The following is an 18,597-nucleotide window of genomic DNA, read 5'->3' as shown; positions in this document are numbered from 1 at the left end:
TTTTTGTTACATGAATTCCACTTGCCCTTTCAGTCTCATTCCCACCCAATTTATCGACTATGCTTTCTGTAAATAAATTTATGCAGGCATCCTAGAAATTTACTCTTGCCTATGATATTATGAAGCTTCATGTGCTCTTCCTTTCACCTACAATGTCCTTTCACATTTCATGTTCCAGCAAACTCGCACACTTTTCAAATTCTGTTATCACTTCCTCTGTTTTCACTTCCTCTGCACAGTAAGGCACCCCCATTTCTGGGTTTCCACCACCCAATGAACAGATCTCTACCACGGCATATCTTATCTGTCCTGGGAAGGACCTCCACTCCTTAGCTCCTTTGAAGAAAATACTATATCCTACTTACCTTGACATGTGCAGTACTTGGCACATGGCAGGATCTCAATGAACATTTTCTGAATGAAATGATACAGTAGGAAAGATTCTAGATTCTGAATTAGGCAATCTGGACCTGTGCTGTTCATAATTTGTGATTTTCTTACTTCTTTGGGTTTCAGTTTCTTTAATCTATGAAATGAGGAAGTGGCACTAGATTTTCCACAAGGGTCTCTCCACTTAGGGGCTGTCACTACTGCTTACTATTTGAGTTCACATATTTTGTCTGATAGAGAATGCTTCATAACAATTTGAGAATATCAAAAAAGAAGACTTCACATATAACACACACACACACAAATGGAATTTCCACTATATCCTGAAAAGCAGATAATTTGGCTTTATTGGGCCAATATTCCTAAATATTCACAATGGTCATAGCTGAATCACACTGCCTTTCGGTGAGGGTGTGCCCTCTGCTTGGCCAGCAAGCCCATCTCTGTATTATTTCCATCTCACAGAGGTAAAGTCTAGTCTCGATGTACTCAGGGATGTACAAGTGCATGTATAACACCAAACAGCATAGAATTTTCTAAGTAGTACTAATTCAAAATATTTTGTGCCTATTTTTTTTTTCTAAGTTGCCCTAGACTTCTCACTTAATCTTATGATCTTTTTGGAAAACAATGTTGCTTTGATAGGAGCAAAGGCCAAGCCAATGTATCTTCTAATTAGTCTAGTGAGGTATTTCTCTCACTTGAAGCAACCGATGCTTTTCAGGTAATACTTCCGATTGAATATTTATTATTGGAACATTCTCTTCCAGTTTTAAAGTCCACGAAGATTGCTTCTTGCCTTTCGAGGATGTTTGGACCGACTTGCGTGATCAGGAAAAGCTAGTCCACTGAGTGAGTACCCGGGGTGTTCCCCTGTCCCTTCATTGTTCCTGCTAGGATGGCGTATCTGCGTTTGCATTTTCGAATGGAGCTGTGCATTCGGTCTACAGCGGAGTTAAAGGTTAGGAAAGGAGACAGGGAAGAGCCTAAGGCGGGGGCGGGGTGAAGGCGGGGTGAAGGTGAGTCCAGGGGGTTGGCTTCGCGGGATGAAGAAGACGTATACCCTCCATTTCCTCCCCTTTTCTTCTGTATGCAGACTAAGGCTTCCACCATTTGTGTGCCCGCCTTCAAAGAACTGCCTCCTGCAATTTTGCTGGTGTTTCCATTCCTTCGCTGTGAACCAGAAGGGGCGGGAGAGGTGCTCTGTCACTCAGTTCCTAAAGCCAATGGGTGAGGAGCTAGCCCCTCTAGCCTCGCCTTCTTCTCCGGGTTACGCTGGGAGCATGCGCAGTGGGTGTTCCTGCGCCGCCGCCCATCAGCTGAGAGTTGCAGCTGGGGGCTGTGGGGTCCCGGGGTGACAGCGGCCGCTGGAGGAGGAGGAAGCCGAAGTGGTCAGGGTAAGAGAGGCCTGGGGCAGGGGCCCCTGGCTGGGCAGCCGGAGTCGCGGTGTCCCCGCAGCGGTTGCCACCTGCTCTGTGCGCTTGGACCGCCGGCCGCCGCCCTGCGCGCTGCGGCAGACTCGCGGGAGGCGGAGGGTGGGTGCTGCCGGTGCTCCCGGAGCGCCGGCCGTCCCCAAGCCCCCCGGGCCTGTCGCTGGACCCGCACTCGTGGCCGTGGTGAGGCGGGCTCGGCCGGCCTCGCCAGCTCCGCCAGTCCGGCGCTTGCCGGGTGGCAGCCGCCTAGAGCCGCCCAGGGCTGCGCTCCCGAGGCTGGAGAGACCAGACCAGTGACCTCTTCCTCCTTTTAACTTACGGGTCGACAACACATGCTTGAAACTTCTCTTCCCGAAAACAGGGGCATGAGAATCAAATGCTTGTGGTAGACAAACTCTAGACGTGTGTTCAGCGGCCCTTTGTGTTTGGCTTTGGTGACTTTGACACGCCAACTTTTTATTACATTTTTTAAGACCTTTGAAATCACAATATTTTAAGAATTCCGAGCACCTCCAAACCCCTCTCTTTCTTTAAATTTAGACAGAATGGGTGAATAGGAACATTGCTTTTATGATCAAATGCTATGTTTTCTCTCTCATATTTCTGACATTTGCTTGGCTCTCACAGTTGTGTATTCGTTTTTTGTACCTCCGATCACTGTATTCGACTACAGTTATATATAATTTAAATCTTGCCCGGAATCTGGAAGAAAAGGAAGTAATTATGAAATGCTGTACTGTTTAGTAATGTCGGAGGTGGGCGTTCCTTCTGCTCTGAGCTGCACCTGGGCAGAGACTGGGGAAAAAATGTTCCACTACATCTGGTGTTGTGGATCAGCCTCAGCCTTGCGACAAGTTAGAAATTGGGCTGTAGTTCGAAAGTGTCTAATGAGTACTTCTGCGAAGTTTATGTCATTTTTCCTTCAGATGTTTTACTTATGCTGCAGATAACAAGTCAGTTCTAATTTTAGTTATGTTCCCAAACTTCAGCCAAGTACTGGTGGTTGGAAAATAAATTATATAAAATATCTGCAGTAAGTCTGAGTGAGGCTTTCCTGTGATTCCATGTAATTTGAAAGCTTAATGTGGGAAAAGTGAAAACAAAGCCGTTGGTAATGTGAACTAAAACTGAGTAGTGTAATGGCTCATCCTGTGGAGGTAGTGGCTTGAGGAATGCATCTGTTGAGCAGGTGTAGAGATTGCTAAGCCGTAGTGAGCGTTCTCACTTTCATTGAGCATCTACGGTGCACCTCACCTGGTACTGCATGTACCACAAGATGACAACGTTGGATATCGGTTGTGTTCCAAAGATGAGGATAGACATAAGCATATGCCAATTAAATAATTAGATAGTGATGAGTGTCAGGGAGCAGTGAGAGAGAATGACAGAGTGGCAGGAGTGGTGAATTCTCACATCAGGCCTGGCTTTCTCTAGCATGTGATAGATAATTCCTGGGAAAAGTAGCCTGTCCCATGCAGATCACAGGAAAGAGCATTCCCAGGTTGGGAAATGGCATCAGGCACAAGACAACCATAACCTTGGGGCATCCTTTTGGGATCTGAAAGAGGCTTTGGAATCCAGTGCTTTAGAAATGGAAGTATGAATGTACATCAGAATGCTTATGTAGAAATGGAAAGAAAAGTTATTTTGGTGCAAAACGTTTTTGAAATGCATACATAAATTTTTTGTGATAGGTGTTTTCCATGAACTTTCTGAAGACCCCTTATATTTACCCTCAGGGTGGGTCCATGTCTCTCAGAAGTAGGGTCATTTTATTCATTCGTTCTACAAATATTTATTGAGCACCTATTATGTACCTGAATTCTGAAAATAGAATAGTCCACACACATACACACACACACAAGTTATCACCCCCTGACTCCAGGAACTCATGTATTGGTGCACAACGTGCAAAGAAATCCAGTATTACATGCTGCTGATGATGATTGAGAAAGTGAAACTGACCACTTCTTTGCCCAGCCTAGATTTAAAGAACACGAGATCCATGCTTACTGGAATCTTAAAGGTTCTGCAGCATGGCCACTGGTAAGTGAGGACAGTGTTTGTCACCCAGGGTTCCATTTTGAAATTCCCTTTGCTCCTTTAGAAGCAGTCTGAGAAGACTCATTATGAGTGCTGCGCTTTGATCTACCCTGCCCCTTTTTCTCTTTATAGTGCTCAGACCTCGTATATCTCCACAAAGATAATTACCGAGGTGAGATCAGCATTGTCCCCACAGAACTTTCTGCAACATGGAAGTGGACGGTCCAGGAGCTGGCTGGGCTTTGGACACTAGCCACATACAATCTTTGAACACCTGAGAGGTTGCTGTTGTGACTCAGGGCTGCATTTTTCTTTTAACTTAATTGTAGTTTTAATAGCTTATGGAGTTTGTGACTACTCTGTTAGACAGTGCAGGTCCAGATAATGTTATGTAATTGTCAGTCTGAGGAATGAAACTAGGAATTCTAAATGGACTTTGAAATGGATTCCATAGAGTGCTTTAGGCAGTAGCAGCTTGAGCTAGGTCCTGGAAACACATGTGGAAAGCAAACATTTGAAAAACTTGGCAACAATTTAACCTGTATGCAAAGTTCATAACCTTTTAGGTCAGTTTATAGTTAACTGTCTATTTGTGTGTGCCTGTTTTAGAGTAAAGTCATCCTTTGGTCCCTTATGTCTCATATTTTACTCCAGAAGAGCCAACCATTGTTGCCTTTTATATATTGCTTATTAGTAGAGTAGGAGAGGAGTATGCTATGCAGTTGTATTACTGTGGCTAACTCACCTACTTATACCAAAGCTATTTCCTCATCTTTAGGGTGGGTATGGCAAAACTTCTTAGATGACCTGCAAAAAGGTGGTAAATTTGACTTTTCTAATTGAGTGGGTTCACCTGTCTGTAATTTTGTTTTATTGGAAAGCAATATTATTTAGTGTTTTTAAAAAGTGAACTCTATAAGGTTTAGTTTCAAGTATTGACTCTTTTGCTGGTCTTCAGCAAGTTAGTCTCAATTTCTTAAATCACAGTAATAATTATACTTAGTTCAAAGGTTTAATGTAAGGATTAACTGAAAAGTTGCTGGCACTGTGGTGTAGTAGGCTAAGCCTCTACTCGCTATGCCGGTATTCCATGTGGGTGCCGGTTAGTGTCCTAGCTACCCCTCTTCCATTCCAGCTCCCTGCTTATGGCCTGGGAAAGCAGTGGAAGATGGCCCATGTGCTTGGACCCCTGCACCCGTGTGGGAGACCAGGAAGAAGCTCCTGGCTCTTGGCTTTGGATCAGCCTAGCTCCGGACATTGCAGCCATTTGGGGAGTGAACCAGCAGATGATAGACCCTCTCTCTGTCTGTAACTCTGCATCTCAAATAAATAAATAAATCCTAAAAATAATTAATTGCAAAAATAGATGTAAAAGTCCTAAGCGCAAGGGTCAGCATTGTGGTGCAGCGGGTTACACTACTGCCTGCATTGCCGACATCCCATATCAATGCTGGTTCCAGTCCTGGCTGCTCCACTTCTGATTCAGCTCCCTACTGATGCACCTTGGGAAACAGCAGAGCAGATGGCCCAAGTATTTGGGCCCCTGCCACCCGTGTGGGAGGCCTGGATGGAGTTCCAGGCTCCTGGCTTCAGCCTGGCCCAGCCCCGGTTGTTGTGGCCATTTGGGGAGTGAACCAGCAGGTGGAAGATCCCTCTGTCTCCCCCTCTCTGTGTAACTCTGCCTTTCAAATATATAAAATAAATCTTTAATGAAAAGAAAGTCCTAAACATCATGAACATCATGATTAAGAAATAGTAAGTCTTGGGTAAATGTTAGCCATTGTTATTGTTTAATTTTTATTTATCTTTCTCTTCTATCAGTCACAAATTGCTTTTCATTTTTTTGTTTTTGTTTTTTCATTTTTATCTTTTTTTTTTTTTTTAAAGACAAAGTTACAGAGAGAGGTAGAGCCAGAGAGAGAGAGAGAGAGGGGTCTTTCATTCCACTGGTTCACTCTCCAAATGACTGCAACGGCCAGAGCTGAGCTGATCCAAAGCCAGGAGCCAGGAGCTTATTCTGAGTCTCTTATGCGGGTACAGGGGCCCAAGCACTTGGGCCATCTTCTACTGCTTTCCCATGCCATAGCAGAGAGCTAGATGGAAAGTGGAGCAGCCGGAACTCGAACCGGCACTCCAGCGCTGCAGGCTGGGGCTTTAACCCGCTGTGCCACCACACCAACCCCCACAAATTGCTTTTCATTCTTCACTCAAGACTGAGCTGAAGTGATCACCCAGGTGCCCCTTCCCTAAATTCCACACAGACCAAGAATAGCAGCCTCTTGTATAAATGAAGCCTAATTCTCTCAGTAGAAAGAGCAGTCTCAAGGTTAGTTGCTTGAATGAAAAGATAGGAAGATTTGATAAATCCCTGGAGAAGCAAAAAAAGATAGCTTCAGATGAGAACAGTGAGAAGCTAACTTACTATGCTCAAATTGAGAAGACTGATTTACTGTCATTTTGGGGGTAAAGTGGGTCTCAGGTGACTGTGATCTCTGATACCGATGAGGTTGGCATACTCTTGGCTGATGCTGGCCTGCATATGCAAGAGCAGATTAGACCATTCCTCTCTGTAAGTTGGAAAAGCACTTGTTCCCTGGTTGTGCATTATCTCCTGTTAATCCTGGCAGCAGCCCAAGTGCTAAGTGTCTTGCCCAAGGTAGAGATTTCTGGTTGTCACTTCCACTGGCAACTGAACAGGGAGTTGGGGAGTTCATGTAGCTTCAAAGACATGGAGACAATAGACAGAGTTTAGAATATGACTTGGAGGTATGGATATGAAACTCAATATGTGTTTAAGTTAAAATGGAACCATATGGATGTAGAAGCCCCCAAGGGAGTACATTAATAAGGAACAGCATTTTCTCATTCCTTGTGTTTGTGTTGGCTGTTAGATCTAATTGATAGAGGGAAAGGAGACAGGAAGAGGTCATTGTGCCAATAGGTTATTGTCTTTATACATACAGTGGAATAAAAAGTGGCAATAAAAAGGAACGAAGTATTGAAACATACTACAGTGTGGATGGCCCTTGAAAACATAATTGAGAATGAAGACAATCACAAAGAATACATATTGTATGCTTCTGTTAATATGGACTGTCTAGAAAAGGCCAAGCAATAAAGACACAAAGCAGATCAGGAGTTTCCCAAGGCTAGGGAAATTGGGGAGGAATAGGGCGTAACCACAAATGGATATGGACTTTATTTTTAGTGTAATGAAAACACTTTCAAAGTAATGTGATGATGGTTACACAACTTTGTGAATATATTTTTAAAAAAATTAAATTGTGTACTTTAAATGTGTGATGTATATGGTATGTGAATTATACCTCAGTAAAGCCTTTATTATTTTTTGTAATTGAAGAATTTAGAGATCCATTTGGTGGTTTTTAGTAGGCTTGGTATAGTGGTGGTCTCGTTGAATCACCAGTTCTTGTCTTGTTCTGTGTGGGCCCCAACACTTCATATAGCTGCAGGCCCAAGTTTAAGGCTTCCTGGATGGGGGTTTAACCTTGCCCTGCTACAGCAATTCAGTTGTCTCAGTTGAGGTTTGAATTTACACTTTTATGTAATTTGTTTTGTGTCTACTTCTAGGATGTGTTGAGGCCCAAAGGGCCCAGAACTGGTAAATGGGACCTATGGAACAGTGAAAGATAGTGGAGTACCTGTGAAAGCTCCCAGGACCTGCAGGGCAGCCAGGCACATTCCACCAGGCACCAGGGTTCTGGGCATGGAACCAGCACTGTTCTGCTGGTCTCAACAGTTTCCTAACAAAAAAGCTGTGGATTTCATTGTGGTCTCTTTTCCCATACCAGGGATCTCCTGTGGTTTCTTACTGCAGTATATCCAAACAGCCTAGTATCCAGGGCTCTTCCTCTTCACTGGCATTTGTTCTGTGTTAACAAGCATGGGTAGCTTTGGAATCAGAACCCTGGAATTGACTCCCATCTCCACCTTCGGGTGAGCTCTGCTATCTTGGACCAGTTACTTAATCTTATTCTTTTCTTTCTCTTTTTCTTTCTTTCTTTATCCATGGCTCCAGTAAAAGTTTTACTGAAATTAGAACTACTTTTAAATGTCATTGTTTTAACTGACGCATAGAATAATACATACTTGTGGGGTACCACATGATGTTTAGATTTATGCATTGTACAATGTCCAGATCTGGGAAAATCTATCTATCTCCTCAAACATTTATCATTTTTTAATGGTGAAAACATTCAAAACCTTTTCTTCTTTTTTTTAAGAATAATTGTACAGTAGTACACCAGAACTTAACTCATATCTAATTATAACTTAGTACCCACTAATCAACCTCTCCCCATCCTTCCTACTCCCTGCTCTCCCCAGCCTCTAGCAACCACCATTCTGTCAACTTCTGAGATCGACTTTTTAGATTCTTCACATGAGTGAGATCGTGTAGTACTTGCTTTTCTGTGTTTGGCGTATTTCATTTATTTATTATTTATTTAAGATTTATTTATTTATTTGAAAGAGAGAGAGGGAGAGACAGAAAGTGAAAGAGGCTTCCCTTCTGTTGATTCACTCCCTAAATGGCCACAATGGCTGGGACTATGCAAGGCTAAAGTTGGGAGCCTGGAGCTCCATCTGGGTCCCTTACATGGGTGACAGGGTCCTGAGTATTTGGGCCATTCTTTGTTTCCTTCTCAGGCGTATTAGCAGAACACTGGATCAGAAATGGAACATTTGGAACTCAGACTAACATGTATGGGATGCCAGCATTCACAGGCAGACTTAACCTGCTATGCCACGATGCTGACCCCTTGCCTTATTTTATTTATCATAATGACCTCCAGTTCCACCCACATTATTGTATGTGACAATATTTCATCCTTGTTTAAGTGACTGAATAATACTCCATTGTATGTATATATGTATATATATGCATACATATATATGCATATCATTTTTCTATTCACTGATGAATGGACACTTAGATTGTATCCATTTTTTAGCTGTTGTGAATGGTGTGCAGATTTTCTTCAACAAACTGATTTCATTTCTCTGGATATATATCCAGTAGTGGGGTTGCAGGATTGTATGGTAGTTCTCTTTTTTTAGTTTTTTTGTGGAGCTTTCATACTGTTTTCCACAATGGCTGTACAAGCATTCTCCACATCTTCACCAACATTTGTGATCATTTGTCTTTTTGGTAATAGGTGATCTGACTGGAGTGGGGTGATATCTCCTTTCAGTTTTGATTTGAATTTCTCTAATGATTAGTGATTTTGAGCATTTTTTTCATATACCTATTGGCAACTTATAAGTCTTTGAAAAATGCCTTTTTAGAGCTACTATCCAATTATTTTCCCTTTTTTGTTGTTGTTTTGTTATTTGAAAGGCAGAGTGGCAGAGAGAGACAGAGAGAGATCTTCCATCTACTCGCTCACCCCCCAAGTGCCATTAATAGCCAAGGCTGGATGAGGCTAAAGCCAAGAGCCCAGGACTCAATCTGAGTCTCTCACATGGGTGGCTAGCACCTTCACGTGCTGTGCCCATTCTATGCATCACAGGAAGCTGAATCAGAAATGGATGAGCCAGAAATCGAACCAGGCTCTCTGATGTGGAGGCTTCTCAGTTGATGACCTAACCACTGCACCCTGTGGCTACCCCTAACTGTCCATTTTTTAATTGGGTTATTTGAAGTGCCACCCCCCACCCCATATAGTTGTTTACATTCCTGATATATTCTGACTAACCCCTTGTCAAATGTATAGCTTGTACATCTTTTCTTTTATACAGTGTATTGTATCTTCACTCTTTTAATTGTTTCCTTTGGTAGAAGCTCTTTAGTTACATGAAATACTCTTTGTCTTTGCTTTTGTTTCTTGTGCTTTTGTGGTCTGAGTCAAAAAAATCCTTGCCCATTGCTGTGTCCTGAAGCATTCTCCCTATATTTTCATCTGTTCCTGAGTTTCAGGTTTTACATTTAGATATAAATAATTAATCCTTATAAGCCATAGTTTTCTCAACATTGAAACAAGAATAATGCCTCCTTAATTAAGGGGAAGGTTGTGAGAATTAAATTAGACAGCCTGTGTAAAATACTTTTCATTTCACAAATACACAGTGAATGCTAGTCTCTTCCCCTTCCGCATTCCCTCCGCTTGTCCCAGCCCTGCATCATCTTGTGTTTGTGTGGCTGAGCACCTCTGCTTCCTTGGCAGATTTCAAACTGTGTGCACCCTTTCCTCCTGTTCTGGGTGTATCCACCAGTGTTGCCAGGTGCTTGCTTTTATTGTTCTCCAAGCCATTCATATCCGGGTATCCAAATCTTATGTTTCTGTTTCATAAATTCCTTCTCAACAAAAGTGATAGTGAGTTTTCTTTTTTGTCACTCTTGCCTAGCATATGACCTTTTATTGGTTTATATTGCTTTGTGTTGTTTTGCATTACCAGTATTATCCTTTCTCCTATGTGAAAAACTTGATTTGAACAGAGACTTTGTCTTTTTGTTTGTTTTGTTTGCATCTCCTAAATACTTCGTTTACTGCTGGGCATGTATTGGCTCTCAGTGGAGAGTTCGCTTCCAAACTGACCACCACCAGCTTTGCAATATTCCAGTGCGTAGTCGGTAAAAATGGGTGTTAAGAGTAGTTGAAATGTTTTGCTGTTCACAGTTGTATACACAAGGATGGCCCTTCATAACCTTCTTTCCAAACCCTGCGTAATGGAGAGTGGAGTGGAGTGGGGTGGAGTGGGGTAGAGTGGGGTGGAGTGGGGTAGAGTGAAGAGGAGTGGAGTGGAAAAGGAACGAGCTTTGCCTTCATTGTGAAAAGCAGACTGCTGGGAGAGAAGAGTGGTTTGTTCTCCATGCTCTGTCAGGAAGGTGTGATGGGCATTTTCCAGGACATTCTTTTGCCTCTTAGTACTTGGCTCTGCTATTTTAGCTTTTCCCCTTAACATTAGATACCTGTGAGTCAGAGGTTCCTGAACAATGTTAAATTAGGTATCATGAGCTTCCTGGGGATTTCATAGGTCTGAAGCTGTGTTCCTTTTAAGGTCTTTAAATGCGTCTTCTGTGCTAAGGGCTGATTTAAATGTTAGAGAAAGATACATAGCATGTGGAGCTGTCTTACAGCTATTTAGTTCAGGAGGAAATATAAGTATTAGATGAACTGATGCACAGAGAAGAGATTTAATAATTCTTCCTTGGAGAGATCAAAGAAGTTTACGAAGGGAATGTGCAATGTGGCACATTTTAATGGTTACACTTGTTTAACATGACTCTGTCCTTTGAAGTAAAGTTTTTTCGACAGACATTAGAGTTTTGCTGTTTAATGCACCAATTTGCCAGATATCATCCGTATTTGGTTGATCAGGTTTGTATTTATAACCTCCCAGATTGTTAATTTAGAAAATGTAAGCCTAAATCACTTTAAAAATATAGCCATTTGACTTCTCTTTTATGTTCTTTAGGTGACTGCTGTGAAATCTGCACAGCCCACCAACAGCTGATGAAATTAGTGAATCAGCCATGTCTTACACTCCAGGAATCGTTGGGGACCCCTCCCAGCTGGCCCAGCGCATCTCATCCAACATCCAGAAGATCACACAGTGTTGTGAGTTGAGTTTCATGTTGACTCTACTGTTTTTAATTCTGAACTGAATTTGCTGGAGGTTCCCAAAGGGACAGCTGTGGTTGTAGGAAGGAGGAGCATTCCTTAAGAACAGCTTTCAGAATGACTAAGGGATAATTATATTAGGCCAGGTGACATGCACTGTATTTTTCTATATAGTGCCAGAGACACATAAGGCATTATTTCACGAATGAAATAAAGATACAAAAGGATAACAGATATTAACATTTTCCTTAAAATTATCTAGTTCTAGATGAGATTATGAGACTTGTTGGCTCAATCCCATAGTTTACAACTGGAGAACACTGTTAAGAACATAAGGAGGCCGGCAACGTGGCTTAACAGGCTAATCCTCTGCCTTGCGGCGCCGGCACACCGGGTTCTAGTCCTGGTCAGGGCGCCAGATTCTGTCCCAGTTGCCCCTCTTCCAGGCCAGCTCTCTGCTGTGGCCCGGGAAGGCAGTGGAGGATGGCCCAAGTCCTTGGGCCCTGCACCCGCATTGGAGACCAGGAAAAGCACCTGGCTCCTGGCTTCGGATCAGCGCAATGCGCCAGCCGCAGCGGCCATTGGAGGGTGAACCAGCGGTAAAGGGGAAGACCTTTCTGTCTGTCTCTCTCTCACTATCCACTCTGCCTGTCAAAAAAATTAAAAAAAAAAAAAAAAAGAACATAAGGAACAATGTTTATTAAAAATGAAATCTGCCTAGATCATTGATCTGGTTAATTTACAAAGGCAAATGCTTGGTATGTTATTAAGGAGCATGGAAGAACTAAGGATGGAATTTTTTAATCTATTGAGGCGGCTATAATAGTAGTGATCAGAGACAGAAAATCAATAGGCTGATCCAGTGTGGCAGTTTGCTGGCAGTTATTACTCCTCAGAATATAAAAACTTTAAAAAATCATAGTAGCAGATTTGAGCCTATAGATTTTTTAAAAATTTATATTTGTCCCTAAATCATAGCTAACAGCATTCTGTAGATTCTAGTCATCTTGCTATGTTTGACTATTTGGGGCATTTACCTGAACCTTTTCAGAGTAGGTTAATCCTGTTGTTTTCTTCAGCTTAGTTCCCTAAGGCTGCTCTCTTTACCTGAATGCTATCACATGCTGAAATACAGAATGTTTTCCAATTACCATGCTTGGTTTCTTTATTAAATCATTAACTTCCCAATAGACTTTACACAAATATTTTAAGGGAAATGCCAGTTTGTTTTGGAGGTAAAGGGAATAAAATTAGATTGCTGATGATTCAAAAAATGTATCACCATGTACAGTTGTGTGAAATAACCCTTATTCTGATTTGAGGCAGTTCTTGTTTTCTTTGGCCATTCTTAGAGGAGCAAGGAAGTGAACGGTGTTGAAGTTTGCTGTCCACGGTAGACAATGTAGGCATAGGACATCAGAGGATGGTCAAAGGCACCAGCATGGACTCTCCCTAGCTCCTCTAGCTTCAGGTCTGTTCTGGTAGGAGCCACAAAAGAGCTTTTCGTTCTTACGGCTTCCATGGTACTGGTTAGAAATATTGCTGACAGGGGCAGGCATTTTGGCAAGGTGAGTTAAGCTGTCTTTTGTGATCCAATATCCCGCATCAGTGCACTGGTTCAAGCCCAGGCTATTCTTCTTCCAGCCCAGCTCCCTGCTAATGTGCCTGGGAAGCTGCAGATGATGGCTCAAGTTCTTGAGTCCCCCCTGCCATCCATGTGGGAGAGCTGGATAGATTTCCTGGCTTCTGACTTTGGCCTGGCCCACACTGTCTCTTGAGGCCATTTAGAAAGTGAACCAGCAGATGAAAGCCATCTCTCTCAGTCTCTGTCACCCTGCTTTTCAAATAAATAAATCTTTAAAAAAAATTAGACAAGAAAAGAAATGCTGCTATTCTGCCTCAGGTGAATCTGGTTACTTGTATGGAAATGACGGGAGCTTATAATTTAAATTTATATGTGTGGAAAATCAAGACCTTTGTGCAAGAAAGGAGGCCAAAGTTCTTCCCAAAAGTAGGACAGGCATCTTGTGCTGGAAAAGCTAAATAATGTCATAGTGTCAGGAACTCTAGGAAAAGCATATGGAATGACTGTACTGTACCAAGATTACAGAAGTAGTAAGTGCTAGGTGGTATGAAAGTTACATGGGTTGGAGATTGTGTGTGAACTTGAACTAGAAAGAGGTAATGGTTAACTTAAATCAAACCAACTCTGTAAGAAAGATTAATCCAGTTGGAGGAAAATTATAAATTGGACCAAAGATGAATATTCATGGTATGTCTGATAGCTAAGTGTGTAACTAAACTGTGATCCAATAAGAACTTAGGTCGTGGGAGGATGGTGCAATAGCCCCTAAAAGTTCCAAGTGAAGAACGGAGAGGAAGACTGGGACTAAAGCACTGTTGTGTGTGGAACAGAAGCCATGCATTCTGTACAACCGTAGTGGCCTCAAGTGTACGGCAGCTCCAAGTAGTCACACTCCAACTTGAGAATGAGGAAGGGCTTTTGAATAGATTGTTAAGTAGGGAAATTGCCTCTCTCAAGAGGAGATCTCTTGCTGAGCGACCCAAGATGATGGTCACATGCTTCTCAGATCTCTAACTAAGAGCATTAAACATTGGAATAATGGTTCACATCAAATGGCTTTCAATGTTGACTTAAGGCAAGAAATAATTTGAGTACCTGCTACTTGCTAGGCACTGTTTGAGACAGTCAGAATCTGAAAGTAAACACAGTCTATAAGGACAAGTTCTCAGTGTGGTTTACAGTGTAGGAAGGAGCAACAGGTAGTTAAAACACTTCTAAGCACTATAATTTCCTATGAGAGTGTTGTGAGAGCAGGAACCAGGGGGGCAGCCTCAGTTTAGATGGTGCCTGAATGATGTTGAGGATAGACTGACAGTAAGAAGACACAGGGAAAGTACATTTCAGAGAGGATAATAGCTAGTAGTAAAATCCTAAAACACTCCATAATTCAGAGCTTCAGATATATAGAAAATATGGGAAAAAAAGAGCAATTCAGTATGGCTTCACTTCAGACAAAAGTAGCAGGAGAGGAACTAAGAGAGGAGGGCAGGGAAGGGCCTCTGGGGCCTGTTGGCCATTTGAGGAGTTTAGATTTCATTCTGAGAGGGAGAAGAAATCATTGGAAGCTTTTAGGCAATGGAGAGACACAATCATATTTACACTTTGAAAAGCTTAGAAAGTAGATGTCGGGGGAGGAGCAAGGTGATGTTATTGCAGAGGCCTGCTGAGAGAGATGCTGGCTTGTACCAAAGTGATAAAGGTTGGGAAGGAGAGAAGGGACAGGTGTATTTTGGAGGCAGAGCCAGTAGGACTGCTGATGAAAGTGGGTGGGTGAGAGGGAGAGTGAAGTCAAAGAAGACAGCACAGTTTTTGCATCAAGCAGGTGAATGGTTGGTGGCAAGCATGTCTGTGATGGTGCAGGATCACAGTTCAGGACAAGTAGGAGAGAGTTTTATTTTAGACAAGTAGATTTTGAGATGTCTGTTAAATATCTTAAGTGGGGATATCAAACATCTAGGTTAGATTACGAATTTTGAGTTCAAGGTGGCTTTAGAATATAAGTGGCATTTAAAAGCAGAGTTTTAAAATAGTCATGATGACTAAGGACAATTAAAAGGGTTGGAGAAAAACAAAATGGGAGGGAGGTGATGTTGTGGCACAGTGGATAAAGCTGCCACCTGTGATGCCAGCATCCCATATAGGAGCAGGTTCGAGTCCCAGCTGCTCCACTTCTGATCCAGCTCCATGCAATGACTTGGGAAAAGCAGCAGCAGATGGCTCAAGTGCTTGGGCCCCTGCTACCGAAGTGGGAGACCCAGAAAGAGCTCCTTGCTCCTGGCTTCCACCTGATCCAGTTCTGGCCCTTGCAGCCATCTGGGGAATGAACCAGTGAATGGAAGATTTTCTCTCTCTCTCACTCTTTCTCTCTCTCTCTCTTTCTCTTGCTCTCTCTGTCCTTCTGATTTCCAAATAAATAAATATATCTTTAAAAAAAAAGTTGGTGGGTGGGACTAGAGTATTAAAAAATGTCCAAGTTAGGAAGGCAGGGAGAAAAACATTAAAACATTAAAGTCTCCCAGAAGGAGTGATAGAAGGCCAGAAATAAAAAAAAAGAAAGTTTCCAGAATAAAACTGTTGGATTCAAGAATGAGTGAAGCATCATCTGTCTAATGCTGTTGAGAGACCAACCAGGATAAAAGCAGAGGATTTGATTTGGCAAACTGATGACTTTGAAAAGAGTGTTCTCATAACCATATTCCAAATGTAGAAGGTGGAAGAAAGAGTTACTCTTCTCATTTTAAAGACACTTTCCAGAGTCCTGATTACCTCTGCTTAGGTTATTGACCACATGGCTACACCTACTCAGAAGGCTGAAAACGTGTGTCAGCTGGACTTCAGTGTACTCATTAAAATTGGGGTTACTCTGTTTCGGAAAGAACAGCTGAATGAGTATTTCATAGGCAGCTAACAGACTGTGCTGTGGAAGTAGAAGAGGGTCAAAGAAAGTGTTGGCATTTTTCCATAACAAGAGAAAGATTCTAGTGAAAATATAATTGCAAAAGAAATGTCTGTGAAGGTGAGAGGGAATGGGAAATAGACCACTATTGAGGGATTTGCCTTTTGTTCACTGTACAGAAGCCAGGCTGAGTGTGATATGAATGGAAGCATGGTGGATCTGTGTTTAAATGGAGTACAAGAAGTCGCTGGACAGAGAATGGGAGGGAAAGTGGTTCATGGAAAGAACAGGAAATGGGTTACTTATAGTTTTGGACAGTTGATAGGATAGACATGCTGGGGAGGCAGAGTCAGGGGAATTGGCAGGTTGAGTACACATTTGAGATTGGGATCATGAATTTGGTCAAACCAGGCACCACTGCGTACTTTTTTCTGATTCTGAGATTCTGAATCTAAACAAATGGAAGTTTAGATGCAGATAGACTAAGTTACTGTTAAAAGTCTAACCTAACATCGGGGATGCATTACTGATGAGAACTGTGCAGAAATCACATGGAAGTGAAAGGCAGAAGTGTGAAATTTCAGTTCGCTTTTTCCCCCGTCTGGTAATGCTAATAATATTGGGTGTGATTGAAAAAACAGTGCTTTGTACCACATTTTGGTTCTTCTCTTCATGCTACATTTGCATCTTTTGAGTTTGTGTCAGTATTTACAAAAGAAATCTAAATAGACCATGCTGTAGGTAAGGTAAATACCTTTGCGGTTAGAAAGATGGGTATCTGTTCAGCTGAAGCTAAAGTCTTCCTCAGTACCCCTATGGGAAAAGCTTATTTTCATACTAATTTGATCAAGGAAATAAGAACTTATAAATTATTGAGTGGACTGGTTTAGTTTATACTAAAAAAGAAAATAATAATGAAAAATCATTATTGGATGTTGAAAAAACAAATAGTAAGACTGAAATTTTGTTGTCTTTACTAGTATTATATTATAGCAGTTACATTTTGCAGAGTAAGATCAATAAAACATTGTTTTTAAATGTAAGCATTTTTTGTTAACTTTTTTGGTTAAAAATAATCCATAATTTATAAATTTGCTTCACTGATAAAACATTTAAACTATATTACAGTAATATCATATTAAATAAAATAAGTACTGTGAATACAACTTCATTAGAATAAGTTAAATAAATATAACAAAGTATAGAGCTTTATTACTGAATCTTCTGTGAATTTCTCTGTCGAGCATTAATATGATTAAAAAAAAATTTGGTCCATTGGGACAGTGTCCTTTTGACTCCTTAGCAGAGTCTGCAAGACACTTGTCCCAATGACTGCCCACGGAATAAACAGCTTTCTATCACTGGCCCAACATAGCAGCAAATCTCTCTCAGCTCAGGGCTCCAGCAGCCGTCCCAGGTAGACCAATGTTGGCATGTAAATAGAACTATGCATTACCATAGATCTGGAAGATCCTCTTGTACCTAAGAAATATTTACATATAGTTCAGGAACTTTGATTTTGCATATTCATAAGTAATATTTTATTAGCAACATGAAAATGAAATAGATGTCCATTTACCTCTTTTCATCCTTCTCATATTTTCTTTGAGATTAGATCCTACCTGTGTTTAGTATAAGGATATGGAAGCTTTGGGCATTGAAATAACTGAGCCTAACATATAGATAAGTCAGAGTAGCATGCTTTCACAGGGCCATCCATCCTTGCCCAAACACGAACAACACAGAGCACACACACAGAACTCGTGTTTTTAAAGAAGCTGAATAAATATGGTAAAACACATTATATAAGCAAAGTTAGGATATTTTTCAAGCTTTTAAAAATAGAAGTATAATATATATTATGATTGTCCCAGGTTATACTCCCACTAGACAGTGTATCATAGTTCTTACTGCTCAAAATCCTTGCCAACATTTGGCATTTACATTCTGTTACATTTATTAGCCATATTTTTGTCTCAGTGTGGTTTAATTTGCAATACCCCAATTAGAATCAGATTTTTAAAAATCTAGCTAAGATAGGGAAAATCAGTGAGGCAATGGGGAAGATTTCTCATGAGGCAAGCCATTTGTACTTATGCATCCACTCCCTGAAGTCATATCCAAATAGCACAGTGAGCTTGAGTAAACTATCTAACCTTCCAGTGCATGATTTTGCTATATATACTTTTTCATGAGATGAATTATGGTCTCTTCTAAATTTAATAGACTATAATTCTAAGTAAAGTCCAGAAAGCTCTGCTGACATATTCAGGATTGTTCTTTTTATTATTAGGAGACCAAACTGCTCGTTGAGACCCATAATATATGCTTATAAAATACTGTAGTAACAGGAATTCACAAGACCAGCTAGAATTCTACCAGGACTTATGTGTTATTTCTAAGTTATTAGAAGATGGGGCAGTTGTGACATAAAGATTTCAAGTGTGAATTGTGTCACAATTAACAAAATTATTAATAAATTAAGAAATATAAATAAGAACAGCTGATCATGAAGCATAGTTCTTGGAATAACATTTTCCCCTATTTATGTATTATAGTAAGTCTTATCTCTGGTACTAATGAATATTCTGGCATTGAGTATATTGTAATGAATAATCTGAAAAGAGATGGAAAATGGCTAAAAGTCGAGTTCCTTGCTCCTAGTTT

General features: G+C 41.2%; 1 protein-coding gene across 1 annotated transcript in view; it reads left to right on the top strand.

The window, feature by feature from the left end:
• The first annotated feature begins 1,691 nt into the window (after positions 1 to 1,691).
• The window catches only part of STX7 (syntaxin 7), a 45,620-nt gene continuing 28,714 nt past the window's right edge, over positions 1,692 to 18,597 (top strand). The window contains exons 1-2 of the mRNA XM_062186773.1: positions 1,692 to 1,787; positions 11,304 to 11,446. Coding sequence (XP_062042757.1) covers positions 11,362 to 11,446 — 85 coding nt within the window. The 5' untranslated portion in view covers positions 1,692 to 1,787; positions 11,304 to 11,361. The remainder of the gene's footprint in view (positions 1,788 to 11,303; positions 11,447 to 18,597) is intronic.

The sequence above is a fragment of the Lepus europaeus genome, chromosome 3 (genome assembly GCF_033115175.1).
Source record: "Lepus europaeus isolate LE1 chromosome 3, mLepTim1.pri, whole genome shotgun sequence".
Taxonomy (NCBI): domain Eukaryota; kingdom Metazoa; phylum Chordata; class Mammalia; order Lagomorpha; family Leporidae; genus Lepus; species Lepus europaeus.
The sequence above is the reverse complement of the archived record's forward strand: the minus strand, read 5'-3'. Positions and strand labels throughout refer to the sequence as shown.